This window comes from Acanthochromis polyacanthus, chromosome 15 (assembly GCF_021347895.1).
Source record: "Acanthochromis polyacanthus isolate Apoly-LR-REF ecotype Palm Island chromosome 15, KAUST_Apoly_ChrSc, whole genome shotgun sequence".
Taxonomy (NCBI): domain Eukaryota; kingdom Metazoa; phylum Chordata; class Actinopteri; family Pomacentridae; genus Acanthochromis; species Acanthochromis polyacanthus.
Genome location: NC_067127.1, coordinates 3,741,719 through 3,758,134, shown reverse-complemented (window position 1 = coordinate 3,758,134; position 16,416 = coordinate 3,741,719). Strand labels below are relative to the sequence as shown.

At 40.0% G+C, this 16,416-nt stretch overlaps 1 protein-coding gene across 3 annotated transcripts in view; it reads left to right on the top strand.

Moving 5' to 3' along the window:
- The window catches only part of LOC110952264 (inactive phospholipase D5-like), a 90,149-nt gene that overhangs the window by 19,669 nt on the left and 54,064 nt on the right, over nucleotides 1-16,416 (top strand). The window contains exon 1 of one of the 3 annotated variants that reach the window (XM_022195752.2): nucleotides 1,167-1,752. The exons of the other annotated variants lie outside the window; for them this stretch is intronic. Within the exon in view, the coding sequence (XP_022051444.2) occupies nucleotides 1,747-1,752 (6 nt within the window). The 5' untranslated portion in view covers nucleotides 1,167-1,746. Of the gene's footprint in view, nucleotides 1-1,166; nucleotides 1,753-16,416 lie in introns of those variants that run through there. 3 annotated transcript variants of the gene reach the window in all.

Here is a 16,416-nt window from a genome sequence, read left to right as displayed (position 1 = left end):
TACCTCTGAATGCTTTCATTGTGGCTTCTGGACTCTGTGGGGGAATAAAACTGTCACCTTGATCTGCAGGCAGTGTTTCAAAGAGGATCAAATGTTGCTCGTCCAAATTTATCAAAAAAAAGCTAATAATTTCCATGGGATGTGCTGTATGTTCCTGTCACCTAGTGTTAGAATAAAGTACATCCGATGATGCACAGTTCAGCTAAGGGGCAGGTACAGCAATCTGTAACTTGAGCTAAAGGTCACCCTTGTAGTGTTGCAAGTGATTTGTGAAAGTTTCCTGCGTGCTGTAACAATATTTGTTTATGGGCTTTTATTGGCGATGTAGTAAAGTTGTTCTACAGGGTGGTGAGCTGTGTGTGGGCCGTAAAAAAAAGACATAAAGACGATGTATTTGTACGGGCTTTAATCATGGAAAACAACTCTGTGTATTTTACTGCTCTCTGCTCCGTTCTTGGCTCGTTTATTCTCATTACTTTATAACATTTCTGAAGGTTGGACTCGTCTACTCAGTTATGCTTCAGTTTGTACAAATGATAGCTGTTGGATACAAGGCCTTAAATGTATATTGAAGTGGCTCTTTTATTGCCAACCACCACCCTTATTTCTCCTCTTTTCCTTATACCTCATCCACTTTGTGAAGTGTACCAGCACCCTCTGTTGGTTTTTCTGTGTCAGCACAAAGCTGCAGGGCAGACAGACTTTAAAAGATTTACTATCCGTACTCTGCGTTCTGAACAGGAGCTGCTCTGCGTTTCACTGTGCTGCCCATATTGCTGTGGCATGCTGAGAGGTGCGAGGGGATAACCTGCATGAATTTACCCCACTGAACTCAAGGATTCACTCTTGGAAAAGAGCATGCAGCATCTCTCTTCTTTCCCCCCTAAGTCTGCCTGTCTCAGTTGTGTAACAGTTGCTGTGGCTGCAAGTGTTTCACCAGGATTTGCACCTGTCATTTGCCCCACGCCGTGCCTCTGCAGCAGCATCATTTATTGCATTACCGCTTGAACTAAACAGACTTAATTAAGCTCGAGCAAGAGGCAGAGGAGCTGACTATCATGGACAGCAAAGGTGAGAGGAAACAAGCAGGACAGTGTAAAGAGAGGAGAATCCGAGCGTCTATTTATTCTCCAGTCCCTCCCTCTCTCTATCTGAGTCTACATGGGAGAAATGTGAGCTTTCTATTAGAGGGAGAGAGGGCGGTGAGATGGGAGAAGGGAGGGAGACTTAGGAGGAGGTGGACGAACAGCATGCGATATGGGGAGAGGAGAGGAGGAAAGAGAGACGGAGAGAAGAAGAGGGGAGAGCGGAGAGTGAGATGAGAGAAAGTGTTAGATAGATAGATAGATAGATAGATAGATAGATAGATAGATAGATAGATAGATAGATAGATAGATAGATAGATAGATAGATAGATAGATAGATAGATAGATAGATAGATAGATAGATAAGGATATAGGTGTGTCCTTTGGTGTGACAGTTTTCATTCATACAGTAGAAGCAGCTAGGCGGAGCAGCACTTTCCCTCTCCACCACACACACTCACACGTGCACATTTACAATCACCAACACACACACTTGCTCTGCGGAGACGGACGGACTCCACTCCTCTGAGGAAAGAGAGGGGAAGCGGCAGATTTTGCAGCTCAAACACACACACTCTTTTCTGTTCCCGTCATCACACACACACACACACCCTGAAAAGCACATGTGTCTCAGAGTGGACTAGCAACAGAGGGATGCGTCATGAAGGTGAGCTGTCTGTGCCGTACATCTATTTAGTTTTCATGTGTGTGTTTGGTGTATTGGATTAGTAATTTTACACTGATTTGATGTTGTCTGTTAAGTATGAGCTATCTTGTGTTATTATTGAAGTTTTCACCATAAAATGTGTCTAAAAATCTCTCTATCTCTATCTCTCTATCTATCTATCGCATGTCTCTGTGGAAGTCTCAGGTGTTCTGGCTGAGTGTTTCACACTCAAGTGGCTTTTTAAACTCAAAATCTTGCCTATGGTGCCGCGTTCGAGGGCAGTTCTGTTGTTGGTGCGCCAAGATGTTGGGCTCTTGTTCCTAGAAAACACAATGTTTTGCGAGAATGTGTACTTGTTGTCAAGAGAAGTAGCTCAGAAACATCTTAATGCATTTCCCTGTATGTGAGCTGCCTTAAGCCTTAAGAACACTAATTCAGATTTGAGAGCATCTACCAGAAGCTGGTGCTGGTCTTGTGAATATTTCATTCAGTGGGTGACATTTTTTTGTTGCTACTGTCATATACCAGATAAACATGTCCATGCGATAAAATTTCATTCACATAATCTTTGGCTGTTTTAAAGCGGCTGCTTCAGAACTTTGAGAACCTGTGAAGTGGATTTTTGATGCTGGGAAAAGCTAGCAAGCAAAGAAAACTGCTCTACTTGGTGATGGGAGATGAATGGATTCAGTGCTGACTTTCATTTCTTTGTCTGTTGATTCACTGCATTTCAACGTTTGTCTGTTGTCTGATATATTTTTCTTATACTTTCATATATAAATATGTATGTATGTGGTGATACTGAATCATTCTGTGGCAGCTACACTGCTAGTAAGTTTGGAAATTGAAGCAAAAGTGCTACAAATTTTATCAAAGAAAAGTCAGATAACGTAATCAATGCTTTTTTAAATTTATATGTTAGATGATAACATTAGTCCACTGTCAGCTCCTGCTTCTCTTTTCTCTTTACGCACAGTCAAGCTAAAAAAAAAACCCACACTTTTCAGGGCATATTTTGTTTACATGCAAACTTACAACATACTTTAACAGCCACAACAGCTGAAACAGTGTTTTGCTACGGTTTTGTATGCATTACTTTTAATATTCCTGATTTATTTATGATCAAATCTGCTAATGCAAGGCTGATGAATTCAAAGTAAAACCCTTACCACAGATGTTGATTGTCTATTATTCTTTAATTTGATTGCATACATAAGTCGTTAGTTTATGTAAAGTAATTAGAGCAAGACAAATGAAATCGCTAAGCAGCATATATTGGCTTGTTGCAGAGAGACGGTGGTATGAAAGTTTAATTTCTGATAGATGCTGGTTGATTGTTAACGAGAGACTACAGTAAGGAACTGCCAAAATATCTGTTTTTCCATTAAAGCACTGACAATGAGTTAATTTTATTTCCCACAGGACATATGTTGGTCTCTTGGATTTTTAATTAATTTTACGGCTGAGGAAAAACCAATATTGGACTCAAAATTTCAGTCGCAGTCAAGATATAAAAGTAAACAGTGATTGTATTATAAGTCAGCGTGCCTTATAGCAAGCATCCAGAAACATAGAAAAAGCCTCCATGAATTTGTGTCACTTTGCATGAATGATGCATGATTACACAGGCAAAATATTCTGGCTATTAAATACGGGAGTTCTAATTACAGAGCGCACTTCATCATAGCAAATCAAATCAAAGAATCCTGGAGGAGGACAAGTAGACGAAGCTCGCTCACCTCACTGTGAACTGGCTGCCTCTCACTGCCTGTTTAAGAATTAATCACTGATCTGTACATGACTCAGACCCATGCAGATATCAGGCACGACCGGGTTTCGCCATAATACTACTCAGTGTGTATGATCAAATAACCTTTGACAAGTTTGAACCCTCTCTAGATCTGCAGAGGAAGATTTCCCTGAACCATTACTCCTCGTTTTCCTTCTGTCTCTGTCCCCGATTCTTCCTCTCCATCTCTGTTTCTCTCTGCCTCCTGGTGCCATCCGTCTTTCAGCCTCGGTGCACAGAGCAGAGCCTGACAAGTGGACTGCTGGGCCAACATGAACTGGTCGAGTCTGACCTACTACACCCTCAGAATCTACCTTCTGTATGCCTGAGAGATCAGAAAGAAAGAAAGAAAGAAAGAAAGAAAGAGGCAGGTTGGAAGAAATCTGAGTAGAAACAACAGATTGCAGAGAGAACGGTGGTACGGCAGGGGGAAAAGAGATACTTGTAATTCTGCTCACAGACAACACAATTATTTGTTGGATACACGGACACACATCTGTGCACTAACACACACTCCTGCACACACAAGCATGCAAGCATACACGCCCCAAAAGCCATCAGACCAAAACACCAGCAGACACTAAGCAGACCCAAAACACCTGAAACGGTATCCATGGCAACCAAACTCCTGGCTCCCTGCATGTTAGTCAATAGCAGCGGGACAAATCATTCTTTGTGTGTGTGATAATACTTCAGAGACGGGTCACTCTGGCCACATCTTGAAGAAGAAAGTCCACATTGAAGGTTAGAGTTTCAATTAGCCGAGCGTCAGGGTTAAAGCCGTCCGACTCGCAGCGTGTCGTCTGCAGAGGCTGCCGGTTTTCACCTCCTCCTGCTTCCGCTATCCAGCGGTATCTGTTACCGTTCTCAGGGAGAAACAAGAAGTGGTAGACCCACATACTTAGCTAATAATGAAGGACTTCCAAATATTTAAACTGCGCATAAGGAAGTGATTTGTTCCTGGTGCAAGTTGTGGCATTAAACATTCAGTTTCCCACAGTGATTACAGCACAAAAGCTTGAATATTCCAGCACAGGTTTGACTCCAAACATCATGATTTCTTCTTTTACACATGGAGAATCAGATTTACTTACAAACATTTTCTGCTATCACAGTGTTCACATGTGGAGCATTGTACGGTTTGTCCTCTCTCACTGTTTCTGTTTGGAATGATGAGCACGTTCATCGCTGCGCTACAGTGGCATATATGTGGAGCAGACTGCAGGTGCTTGTTCTGTCTGGGACTCTATGGTTATTTCACACAGAGTAAAAGCTCATTCTAATACAACATATTTCTGATTTTGTCACCTGATGACAGCCCTCAGGTTGCTAACTGAATGCTGAGTGTGTCAGAAACGAGCTGCCTCACGTAATTATATAATCTCTGCTCGAAGAAAATGAATAAAAAACTAAAAAAAAAGAGAAAGAAAATGCATTATGCAGTAGATGCGTATAGATCTGCGGTTTGTGCTGTCTGCGCTCTCTCTCTGACAGCTGTCCGAAGTTTGAGGTTCTGTTGAATAAACATTCCAGCAGCGTGATGCAGAACTGCATGATTTATTTCTACTGCGGACAGAGAGAGTTATTGACAAAGAAAAATGCAAAATCCCTGGACCGAATCAGATACTGAACTACACTTGCATGGGATACAACCTGGAGAGCTTTTCCTTTTTTTAATTCAAGCAGACCTCGGATTACCATTAGTGTTAAAGATTATAGCCATCACACGAACATCCACCCGCTCAACCGCATCATTGCTTTCTGCTGTGCTGTATAAATATCCCACTTCTGTCATTCAGAAGTTTCGGTTCTCAGAGAGCAGACTGCCTCACGATCACAACCACTTGAACAACTGGACCACTGACAAGAAGTGGAGCGTGATATCTAATACACTACAGAGGCTGATGAGGCTCGTGGGTAATGTTAATAATAGTAAATCCACCAGAGCCTCTGCTTACAACAGGGGATATTAATTGATGTTTATTTTAACAGCACAGCGAGGCAAGTTTGTTTGTAAAGCACATATCATACACAAAGACAAATCTAAGTGCTTTAGATTCAAGATTCAAGCAGATTCAATAACCTTTTATGTCATACACACAGCAGAAACAGCGGTTACCTAGCCTAGCTGTGCTAGACAACCCACGGCAACGAATTTAATTCTCTGCCAGGGTGGGTCTAGTTACCCTCCATAAGGCTCGAGGCTGGATTCTCCTAAAACTGGCCGGACCAATCACCATGAAGTGTAGAGTCAGAAGGCGGGCGTAACTAAGTGACGGCAGAGGCGCGACGATTCTGACAGAAACAACCGGAAACAATAAACAGTTATCTTTCGACTGGGCTTTGGCCACAGCCCTTAAAGATTTGAAGCTAAAATTCAACTTGAAAGATAAACAAAGGACGGCACTTAAGTGTTTCATTGAGAAGAAAGACGTATTTGGACTTATGCCGACGGGATATGGCAAATCCTTAATATACCAGTTGGCTCCGCTGGTTGGGAAGCTAATGGGACTTAGCCACAATCGCCGGTGCTCTCGGAACTACGTCAGCCTATTCGTTGCGTTGATTGGTTGTATACCTACCCAATTGCTGCAGAGGGATTTGAAAGACAACCTTTTAGCCCGCCTCCCTCCCTGTCCAGCGGCCCTAGACCCTTGTGCCGTCAGAATTCAGAACATGGGTCGAGCACGGCTAGGCTAGTGGTTACCCTGAGTGATGAAATTCTTATTTTGCGACATAACAAATAAACTGAGATAAGATAAAAATGAAATCTAATAATAAAACGAATAAAAACTAATTAAAATAAGATTTAAAAATAGTTGGTTCTATGTGCAAATGTTGGCAATATTTCAATACTGTCATATGTAAGCAGGGATATGTCTAAAATATTGCTATTTAAAGGATATTGCAGATGAGTCAGTGATTTAGTAGCCGGATGGCCTGTGGACAGAAACAGTTTTTTAGTTTTTTACGTAGTCCATTATACATTTTCAAATTAAAAGAGCAGAAAAAAAGTAAAGATTGGGTATCAAATAAATAGAAGTAAAGACAACTTTAGTAAAAGTACAGAACAAAAATGTATAGAATGTGTAAATGTTGGACAGTAATTAAAGGCAGTGGAAAAAGAACAGTCTTTAGCTTATTTTGGGAAATGGTTATACCAGTAGATCAACTCCAGTTTCCAATGGGAGCTGATTTCTAAGAGCTAAAAGCCATTTCACCATGAACCCTGTGTGTTAGCGGACCAGTCCCTGCAGATCTGAGAGATATACCAGGCCTGAACTCAGCAAACATCTGATATATTTTGGGCTCTGACTAATAGAGAATATGTATGCGTTTAAATCTATATTTATCAAGAGAGCAGAGCACAGATCTAAGCATTGGAGTGATGTGTTTTCTGTTCTTGGTGTTTATCAGTATTCTAGCATCAGGTTTTTGCTCTCTAATGGGCTAATAAGGGTTGCAAACTTTTCCAAGTCATGCTTGGACATAAAATTTCTCATTTTAGCTTTTTTTTAGGGTTGCCAAAATGAACACTTAGTCACAGCCAAAGAAATGTAGGTCCTCATCAATGATAACACCGAGATTGTTGATGTGGGCGTTCAGGGCCCGAGACTCAAGGGAAGCACCGAGCGCCAGTCGTCCTTTATTTATTATTGCCAAAAAGGATTATTTTAGTCTTTTCTTTATTTAGTTGAAATAATTTTTGTTGCATCTTGCTATTTACTTCCTCACAATGTGGACATAGCAGGTCTACTGGATCATACTGGTTTTGTAAGAGGTAAATGCAGGTGTCATCTGCGTAGATTTGATATGCAACCCAATAGTGCTGGAGAATTTGAAAATAGAGGAAAAGGGGGTGAAAGAGGCCCTTCATTTTGGTGCAAGCATGACTTAAAATGTCCTCAGAGATGATGAAAGAGTCAGAATTCAGTCTGGTGTCAGTCTAAATCTTACACAGATGTTTTTGAGGTATGAAACTACAAAGCAAGGTGATCATTTGTCCACTTTTCCCCTTTGGAATTGAGCCACTGTAGCACACATTTCTTGTACATTATGACTGAAATTGCACCCTGGGAGCATGGTAGATTTCATACTGCATGTCAGTGTGAGGAAAAACAACAACGCCTGGTTGTTTATTGCTGCATACCATCGTGTTTCTGGAACCAGCAGCTCCGCTTTAGTCACTACTGATTGGACATGCAAACACAATGTCTCCCTATTTTTACACTTTCTCTCTTCCTGGAGTCAGTGATACTGTACTTCGGATTGGCACGTTGTTCATCATCCCGTGCTAACAAGAGCTTAACCAGGGAAAACAAATGCCACCTCTCAGAGCATTACAAGCTCTAAACAGAGGACGCAGAGTCTGATTTATCAAAGCATTAATTATGGATGGGCCTGATACAAAGCAGAGGAGAGGATGTTAGTGTTGGTGTCCGTTATTGTTTGGTGGGACGTGTTTATGACTCCACTCCCTACACATTTCATAAAACATACACTGGTATGAGCTAGCTTGGATAAAATGGTGAGCCAGATTACATTTTGCGATATACATCAGTATAACTTTATAGTGTTGTAGCTGATGCCTGCGTGGCCGATGGCGTCGCTGTGAAACTAGTAGTTAAGTAGATTTTCACAGCGATAAATCCCACATGTACCCTCCTAGTCTGGGATGTTTGTCCTTGATCCACGTCTCTGTCAGTTCAGTGTTTTGTACATCTAAAGTGTGAAGGCTCGTCCTCTTCCCGTCTGCGACAGCTCCACTCTGCGTCAGTTCTCATTAAGCTTCTGTCACTGTTGATTTAAGAGCTACATTCATTTCACTTCAGTTAACTAAAGGGAGACAACATGCAGCACGATCATCCATTTGTCAAAAAAAGATGTGCTGTTGTTCTGAAGATAATGACTGATGGGAACAGGCTCTGTGCTTTATACATCTATAGTCCAACTGTGGCCTTTTGCTGTGCTTTTGTTCCGCTTTATATTAAAAATGAATAAGCCTTTGCACAACATGTTCAATTGTGCATTTCGTACGCACAGGCGAATTAAAGTGCTCTGCAAAATTGGTAAAGGACAGTGATTAAAAATGCCCCATAGGAGCATAAAAAAGCACATTTAAATTTAAGAGATAAGCTATCACAGCTTTAGAAAAACAAAACAGAGCTGGTGCTCAAGGCAATAAAAAGAGAGAAAAGCTCTTTACAGATGCTGGCTGAGGCTGATTATTGATGGTGAGCAACTGTTAGCAGACTAGGTAATGTCAAGAGGAGAGGGTTCAACCAGTGGATGGGACTTTCTCATAATAAGCATAATTATCAGTTCATGTTAAATGTCAAGCTAATATCAGTGATGTTCTGAAAGCCTTTTTATGCAAAATTCTGAAGTGAAACATTGTAAATTTAAATTAAAATAAAAAAAATACTTCAGCTCTTGTCAGACAGAGGATACATATTATTGCAGGCTTCATGAGTTGTGCTCTGTCATTCAAACATGGGTCCCTTTTATGTTAATGTTCCTCACTGTTTCATTTAGTCATGGTACTCATAAACCTGAGAGCGAGCAGTTTATCAAACAACATATAATACATTATAATGCCCTTAACTGCAGACACTATTGGAAGACGATGCAAACACAGCAGACTGGCAGGAGAAAGAGCTAAAACTAACTTGCAAAGATCCTGTGTCAAAAGTCAGGGAGGGAAGTAAACAGAAAGCAGTTGGTGATCCGGGAAGCAAAGTGAAGAACTAAATCTGAAGAACTAATCCCAAAAGAAGTAGAATCCAGTAAAAGGAACAAAAACACCAACCAGAGGAGCACAGGGGAGATGCAGGCTGGTGGACAGGAGTTCAACAAACAGACAGATATTTCTGGAGGCTAAACAAGGATGCAAACAGGACAAACTGGTGAGAGAGAGGAGAAGAAGCAGGACTGGATTTACACAGAGAACTGATTGGGGAGACAAGACACAGGTAAGAATAATGAGAGCAATCAAAAAAGGAGAGAAAACAAATAAAGGGAGGAAGTAAACAAAAGACTATATCTGAACTAACAGCAGCTTTTTAAACTGTCCAATAAACAAACAGTTTAGTTTAATTAAAATTTCCGAAACATTGAAACTTCTACAGCTACAACAGTAAAACAAAAAAATCCCAACACCTGTAATGAGGTTCAGGACTCAAACTGAGGACGGCCGCTAAGTAACAAATGATTTAACTTAAGCATGAAGAAAAGTACAGTTAGACTTCCTGTTAGATCCTGAGCGATCCATGTTGGAGATAATGAAGCTACTCTCTCACACTGGAGATGTTGATGTGTTTGATGGTATTTAATCCATTCAGAGGAAAACTCCCACAAACAGCTGGAAGCAACAAACTAAACTTCAGTTCCTGTTAACATTTTGTCAAAACCCAGATTAGAGTCATCTCATCAATCTGATCTGATATGTCTTCATCCCAGTAAAGTTACTTTAAAGCTGCATTTATTAGATTACATGTAATCTATTACATATACATTTCAGCAAGTAATAGGCGTGAAATTGTAGGACAACAGAATGAGAAAGGTGTTTTGCGATTTTGACATGCTGGGATGTTTTTGGACCCAATTTTGGTGCTGAAATGTGGAAAAAAAATCCCCAAAGCACTTCCCACAACTTAAGGTTTGTCACTTGTACTTGCCTGTCCATGAATGCGACGGCACACAGTTCAGACTTACACCGTGTTTAAAGCTGTGGTTTTTACAGGAATGGAAACTCGTTCAGACATGAAACTGTCATGTTTAGATGCCATCATATCAATGAAAAGAACTGCATATCTGAAGGGAGCAAATGTTTCCTCCACCACTGCCAATCATCTCGTTTTCAGGTCCTTCTTTGTACTGTTCAGGTGCTTCTGAAAACAGAATGAATGACCTTATCTGTCTTTGCCAGGGGCAGAGCAATTTAATATTACATAACCTTAAAAAATGAAATAATGCTTTTAATGGCCATGTCTGGATAGGTCGCAGATGATTGCAGGAGGTGAAGTTTTTTGTGACAGTGCTATTATCTGTGCAAAAAAGTCCAGACTCAGTGATTTTAAAGTTAACTCTCTGTCCTGGTGCTAACCCTGCCACTAAACTTCTTGATGTGTGAGCTCATTATGTGAGCATCAGCATCCCCAGAGCCTTCATGAGGGAATGAAGGCCAGGCTGACAGGCTGTCAGGGCCAAACACACACAATAAAACTCCTGTCATACACTCTGCTCGAAGGTAAAAAGCAACGTCATGCAACTGCATGAAAATCGAACAGTACAGACTGTTGTACAACGGACGATTGACAAGCACCAAATGTCTCTTCTGTTGTTTGTGTCACAGTGACAGATTAATGAGTTAACAGTCATCAAAGCTGCTCTGTGAGGCTGGAATAAAGCGCAGAAGTGTTGTGAGCTAAACGCTAATGTGGGTGTGATCTGGAGGGCCGAATAACAACACCTTTAACAAATGTAAAAACAGACACTGCTGTGGAAGAACGGACCGAGACATGGCTTCAAGCTAAGCTAATGTTCAATATAAAAAAATGGATCAATACTGTATATAATTGTGGGACTTTGGAAGTCCATGGGAAATATCTTGCATACAGTTTTAATAAAAGTTTTTAAAAAATAATGTTTTTTATGTTCATTATGATCATGTCTTCACAAATTCCACAATTATTTATTATGGAAACAATCACTTATTAATAAAAAATGACTGGATATCATTAAAATGTCAACCAAATAACAGTCCCAATTTAATAACAACCACCTTCTAATCAGCTAAACAATAATAAAATGAGCTGATTCAGCAATAGTTTTGATTGTGTTCTTTTAATTAAGTTGAGATAATCATGACATATTTATTTTGTTTGCCAACATATCAAATGTTATATGAAAAGTAACTAATTTTATCTGTGTCTGAGAAATCACTTTCCATGAAGTTCCCCGTTACAAAACCTCCTCTCCAGGAAGTGTGTTAATTCCAGATCACATGACCTGCTCCACATGATGTCATTTCCTCCTGAAGAAAAGACTGGAAGACTCCAAGGCTTTCTGACTTATTTCATATAAAGCAGTCAGCAGGTTTACTATGATAGCTTTAGAAATAACTTCACATTTCAATTGTACTCAGTTGTGAAAAGAATATTTTAGAAGAATCTTTCTATAAAAATGGATTGATTTCAGGCCTGAAAACAGCAAAAAATCTGAACTATGATATATGTCAACTATGTTACAAAAAGCCCCGCAATTATATATTTTCCAGAAAGTAAAACAAAACAGAATAAATTCAATCATCAGTTCTGCAAGATTCAAGTGCCTGGGCACACTTTTTTTTGAGGTGTAGTCCAATACTTTATCAATATGTGGGTGGCAAAGAAGCAAAATAATATTATTAATAATAATATTATGTATATTGAGGATTGAAAAATGGCAAATGTTTTTTTAAAAATGTCATTTTTCAGATTTACACAGTTTTGTTAAATTGCACATATTATCTAGGAAAATCACAGACGAAAAGTTTTAATTTGCATGTAAAGTGTAAAAACAACAGGCCACATATCGTCCACATGAAAAACTGTAAAATGACACTGTTCACTGTATTGAATCTGTTAAAAATATAATCATTGTATAGATTTTTTTTAAAAATAATTTTTGAGTATTTCACTGTTTTTGAAGTATTTTTAACCCTTGGCATCAGATTTTGCCAGGTTTTGTGCTTTTTTTTTTTTTAAACGGTGTAAGACATGATGCAAAAATATCTGTTTAAAATCGACTTCTAAAAAACAAACAATTTAAGAATCACTTTAAACTTATTTGTCGTTACGTATACACCCGTACAAATTCACAGTCGTGTATTCACCCTTACCCTGAACTTAAACCAAGTTCTCACACTAAAACTTTATGATTTATGTTATGGCGACTGGTTTCCAAACAGAAGCTACCACAATGTGAGTGTGCAAGCAGATTTCTGTCGCTACAACACACACACACAACAGCTGACAGACTGACAACAATACACAGACACTCAGAGTATAAGCCACTCATATAATCCACTCACACGTGTTGTTCCTGTTAACTGACACATCGTCAAAGAGCTGCTGCTGAATAATTCATTGTGATGAAGCACCCACATGCAAAAAGTGCCGTACGGTACAAAGTTCTGCATTGTGAAAAGTTGTGGCGGCTACAAGTTTGTGGAAAAGGTCAGGTGAAGAGTTGCTGCACAGCTTTATTTTAGCTGCACTGCAGATATTGTGCCGAAGGACCTTCTGGAGAACACTCCATCTCTCTGTCCCTGAGGTGATCACTTTATTGGAGCTATAAAAAAGAAAAAACTTTGTCGAATGGAAAAGTCCTGAACTTAGTGTGAGAGTTTTGCTGGCTGTGCTTATCTTCATTTTTGTGTGAATGAACCTGTTTGGAGAGTCTTTGCTGTCTCAACTTTCAAAGTCGGAGCAGCTCCTGATTAAAATTCAGGACATAAAGCTTTGGTTATTGGCTGCATGATGTCCTGTTGTAAAAGCCGCTGGTCATGTCCCCACAAGTCCAGATGAATAAAACAGGAGGAGACGGAGAGCTGAGCCCTTATTGTGAATCAATTCATGCCGGATCCCTCCCTCGTTCTCCGTCTGCCTCTCTTTGTTCCCTGACTTCGTGGTAATTTAGCCGAGGCCTGTGGCTTGTCAAGGGATCAAGCCCGAGCAGCTCTACTGGCAGAGCTTTAATGAAACACTTTTGGCTCACGGAGCTTGTGTGTGTGCCTGAGAGTGTGTGTGGACACTCGGTAAACCTTCCTCTCTGTATATACACCAGCTGAGCCAGTGTAATTGAACATCCTGCTGATTCCACCACAAACACATGGAGTCTGACACACACAGCGTAGTGACGTGACCGGTGGCCATATAGGATCCTCTGGCTGTTAGAGATACGCAGAGGAGAGCGGTGGCAGGAAACGCCGTCGGATGGTCGGAAGTATAGAGGGAAAATGCAGCCGTCTGCGAAAACATATACCTTTTTAGAAAGACGAGAGGGCAATAGTACAATGGTCAACAAAAACATACATCTCATCTACAGCTACAGCAGCAGGAGCTCATTGTAAGAGAGATATTGTTAGTGTTATATTAGTGGTAGCTTGGAGTATCAGTTCTGTAAAATGAGCAATAAAATAAGCTGAGAGAGTAATCCGATTGTTAAAGAGTTGATGTGTTTTTCTGTGTTATGGAGGCAATAAGACAGGTGGTGTCATCTTCTCAGAATAGTGGAGTAATAATATTAAAATGTATTTATTTTGTCTTCTAGTTAAAGCAGAATCATTAAGGACAAAGACAATAAAATGGTGTTAAAAGGAGATAGACATAAAAAAAAAGCAACACTGAGGAGACGGTGGAGTGTTTTCTCTGCAGAACAACTGCGCAATGTGATTTTTTTTTAATCTTTATTTTACCAGGAAGCCCCACAGATTAAAAATCTCTTTTCTGAGGGAGACCTGGCGAAGACCGCTGCACTCGCAAACTAGTTCCTCGTAACCAGTTCCAAAGTTTGGCCCAAAACCTTGAGTTTGTGTTCGCTTTTGCCCCTCATTTCTATGAGAGTGAGAAGAAAAAAGCTCTTAAAAAACTATGCTCAATTAACAGATGGTGGAACATTTAGCAGCTAAAGAGGCAGACATTTCCCTCAGCAGCTGGTGGAGACCAAAGTTAGAGTTAAAAGAGACTCTGTAACTGCTGGATGTCAAAATAGGCAAATGTTTAGAAATATTTTTGCTAGATTGAGTTTATTACTTGTGGCCAAAAAATAATAATACTCACTGAAGATTCAAGAAAGTACTAAGAATGTAGCCTATGCAAATAATGTTGATTTCTTCAGCAAATTTAGGGCGACATTTCCTCAGTAACTCACAGTTCTTTGACAGATTTAAACTATTTACTCAACAGGACAGAACAAAACACACGCATTAAACTTCTGACATATATTCTTATAGCTAAACCAGAAAAATTGGACACATAACAGCCTTCCCACTGTTTTAAGTGACTCAGATCTCTGCATATATCTGCATATTTACCATATCAGAGCTGACAAAGGTGTTGTTTGCCTCAGTAGATGCGTACTGTCAGCTGAGCCTGTGCTACACAACAAAATGTTCTCACAGCGGACTGGACGAAGATTCAGGGAATGAGGGTTGACAGTGTGGGTTAACAGAGGACTCAGGACTCATCGTGGTCAGCAGAGGGCTCATGTCATTTTAATGGGACTATAATTGACTTATTGATTTTGAGAGCGCAGCTGGGATCAATCTACACCGCTGCTCTGTAAGGATGGGAGACACGAAGAGGAAGAGTGGGAGAAAGTAGACGGAGTGCTGGAGAGTACATCTGAAAACGGGACTGCGTTTTGTAACTAATGCACAATATAGCATCTTAAGATATGACTGCAGTCTCCACAATGTGTTGCTTCAGAGTATCCAGTGCTGAAATTGGGTCTTATGTAATTGCTAAATTGGAAAGAAGATAGTCTTCTTTTCACTCCGACTTCTTTGAGTCCTTGGTACACAGCGCTGAGATGAGGGTTTGTAAGAAAGTACACGGGCTTCTTGTGAAAGACGAAACAGCCTTGATCAGATTGTGGAACGCCGTCATGACAAAGCAAAGCTCACTCACACTCTGTAGGTCTGTTCTGCAAAAAATCCTTTCAGTTTTAACAGAGCTGCACATTTTCTCATTTGCTCCCCCCGATGTTGAGACATTTGCATCATCTTGGGTTTTATTTGAACATAATTTATATAACTGTGTCCATCCCAGTTCAGTGGAGATGAATGGGAAGCTAAAATAAACTAGAACTGTAGGATCAAGCCTCTGTTCCACCAGTTTACTCAATGCAATCTTTAGCATTTATTTCATCTGTGTTTGTGGAAAAATGAAGTGTCTTTTGCTCTGATTTTTTTTCCTCGAAGACAAATCGACTTTACCTCTTGCTATAATACACAGACATTTTGTGATTTCAGCGAAGTTAAACAGCGATTACTTTTGAGAACACAGAAAATTATAGACTGCGTGAACAATAAGCTGTTTCAGTGCAGGCACTTGTTATACATCACTGTAACTTGGCCCATCAAACCCACCAGCTCCGTCCTTTAAATCTGTTTTTTGTCTAAAACAGTATTTGCTGCTGTCTGACATGAACTAACCTCTTCTGTCGAGGCGTTAAGGTTGGGAGATGGTGTTTGTTACGGGCCTCGAAAACACAAATATTGAATAAATAGAAGTATTAGATTGTTTTACAGGAGAGAAAGGTTCCATTTCAGAGCTGAGTCTTTCATTTTTGGCACATTTACAAATGTCGGTGGATTTTTGAATGAGGCTGGAAGCTGGAAGGCACTCCATAAACTCATTTGCTGGTTGCCAGGCAACCAGCAATGATGCCAAGAAATAATCAAGAACAAAACTCTCACTTTGTACTCGTCGGCTCTTGAATAAATTAAACACACGTATGCTATTAGTAATTCATGAGCTTTGAGTTTCTGTCAGATCATTGTGAGAAGTCTGTCCCTCTGACTTCCCCTGCCCCCAGTCAGTTTAATTTAATATGCTTTGTTGACATGGAAGTGGTAAACAACCAGCGATGCCAAAACAAAAACATGTCTGTGAGGATAGAAGTGTAATTATTACATCATATCCTACACTGTATAAAAATACGGTGAAAATCTGGCAGCAAAGATGCCAGAAGAAATAAAACAGTGGAATACTGCAACTGTAAAACTGATGAAAATATCAGCAAATATATGTAAAATAGTTATATTTGTAGCAGCTTTGAATACGGTACAACAGTGTTATTTGTACAGTTACACATTGTAGAAGAACAAG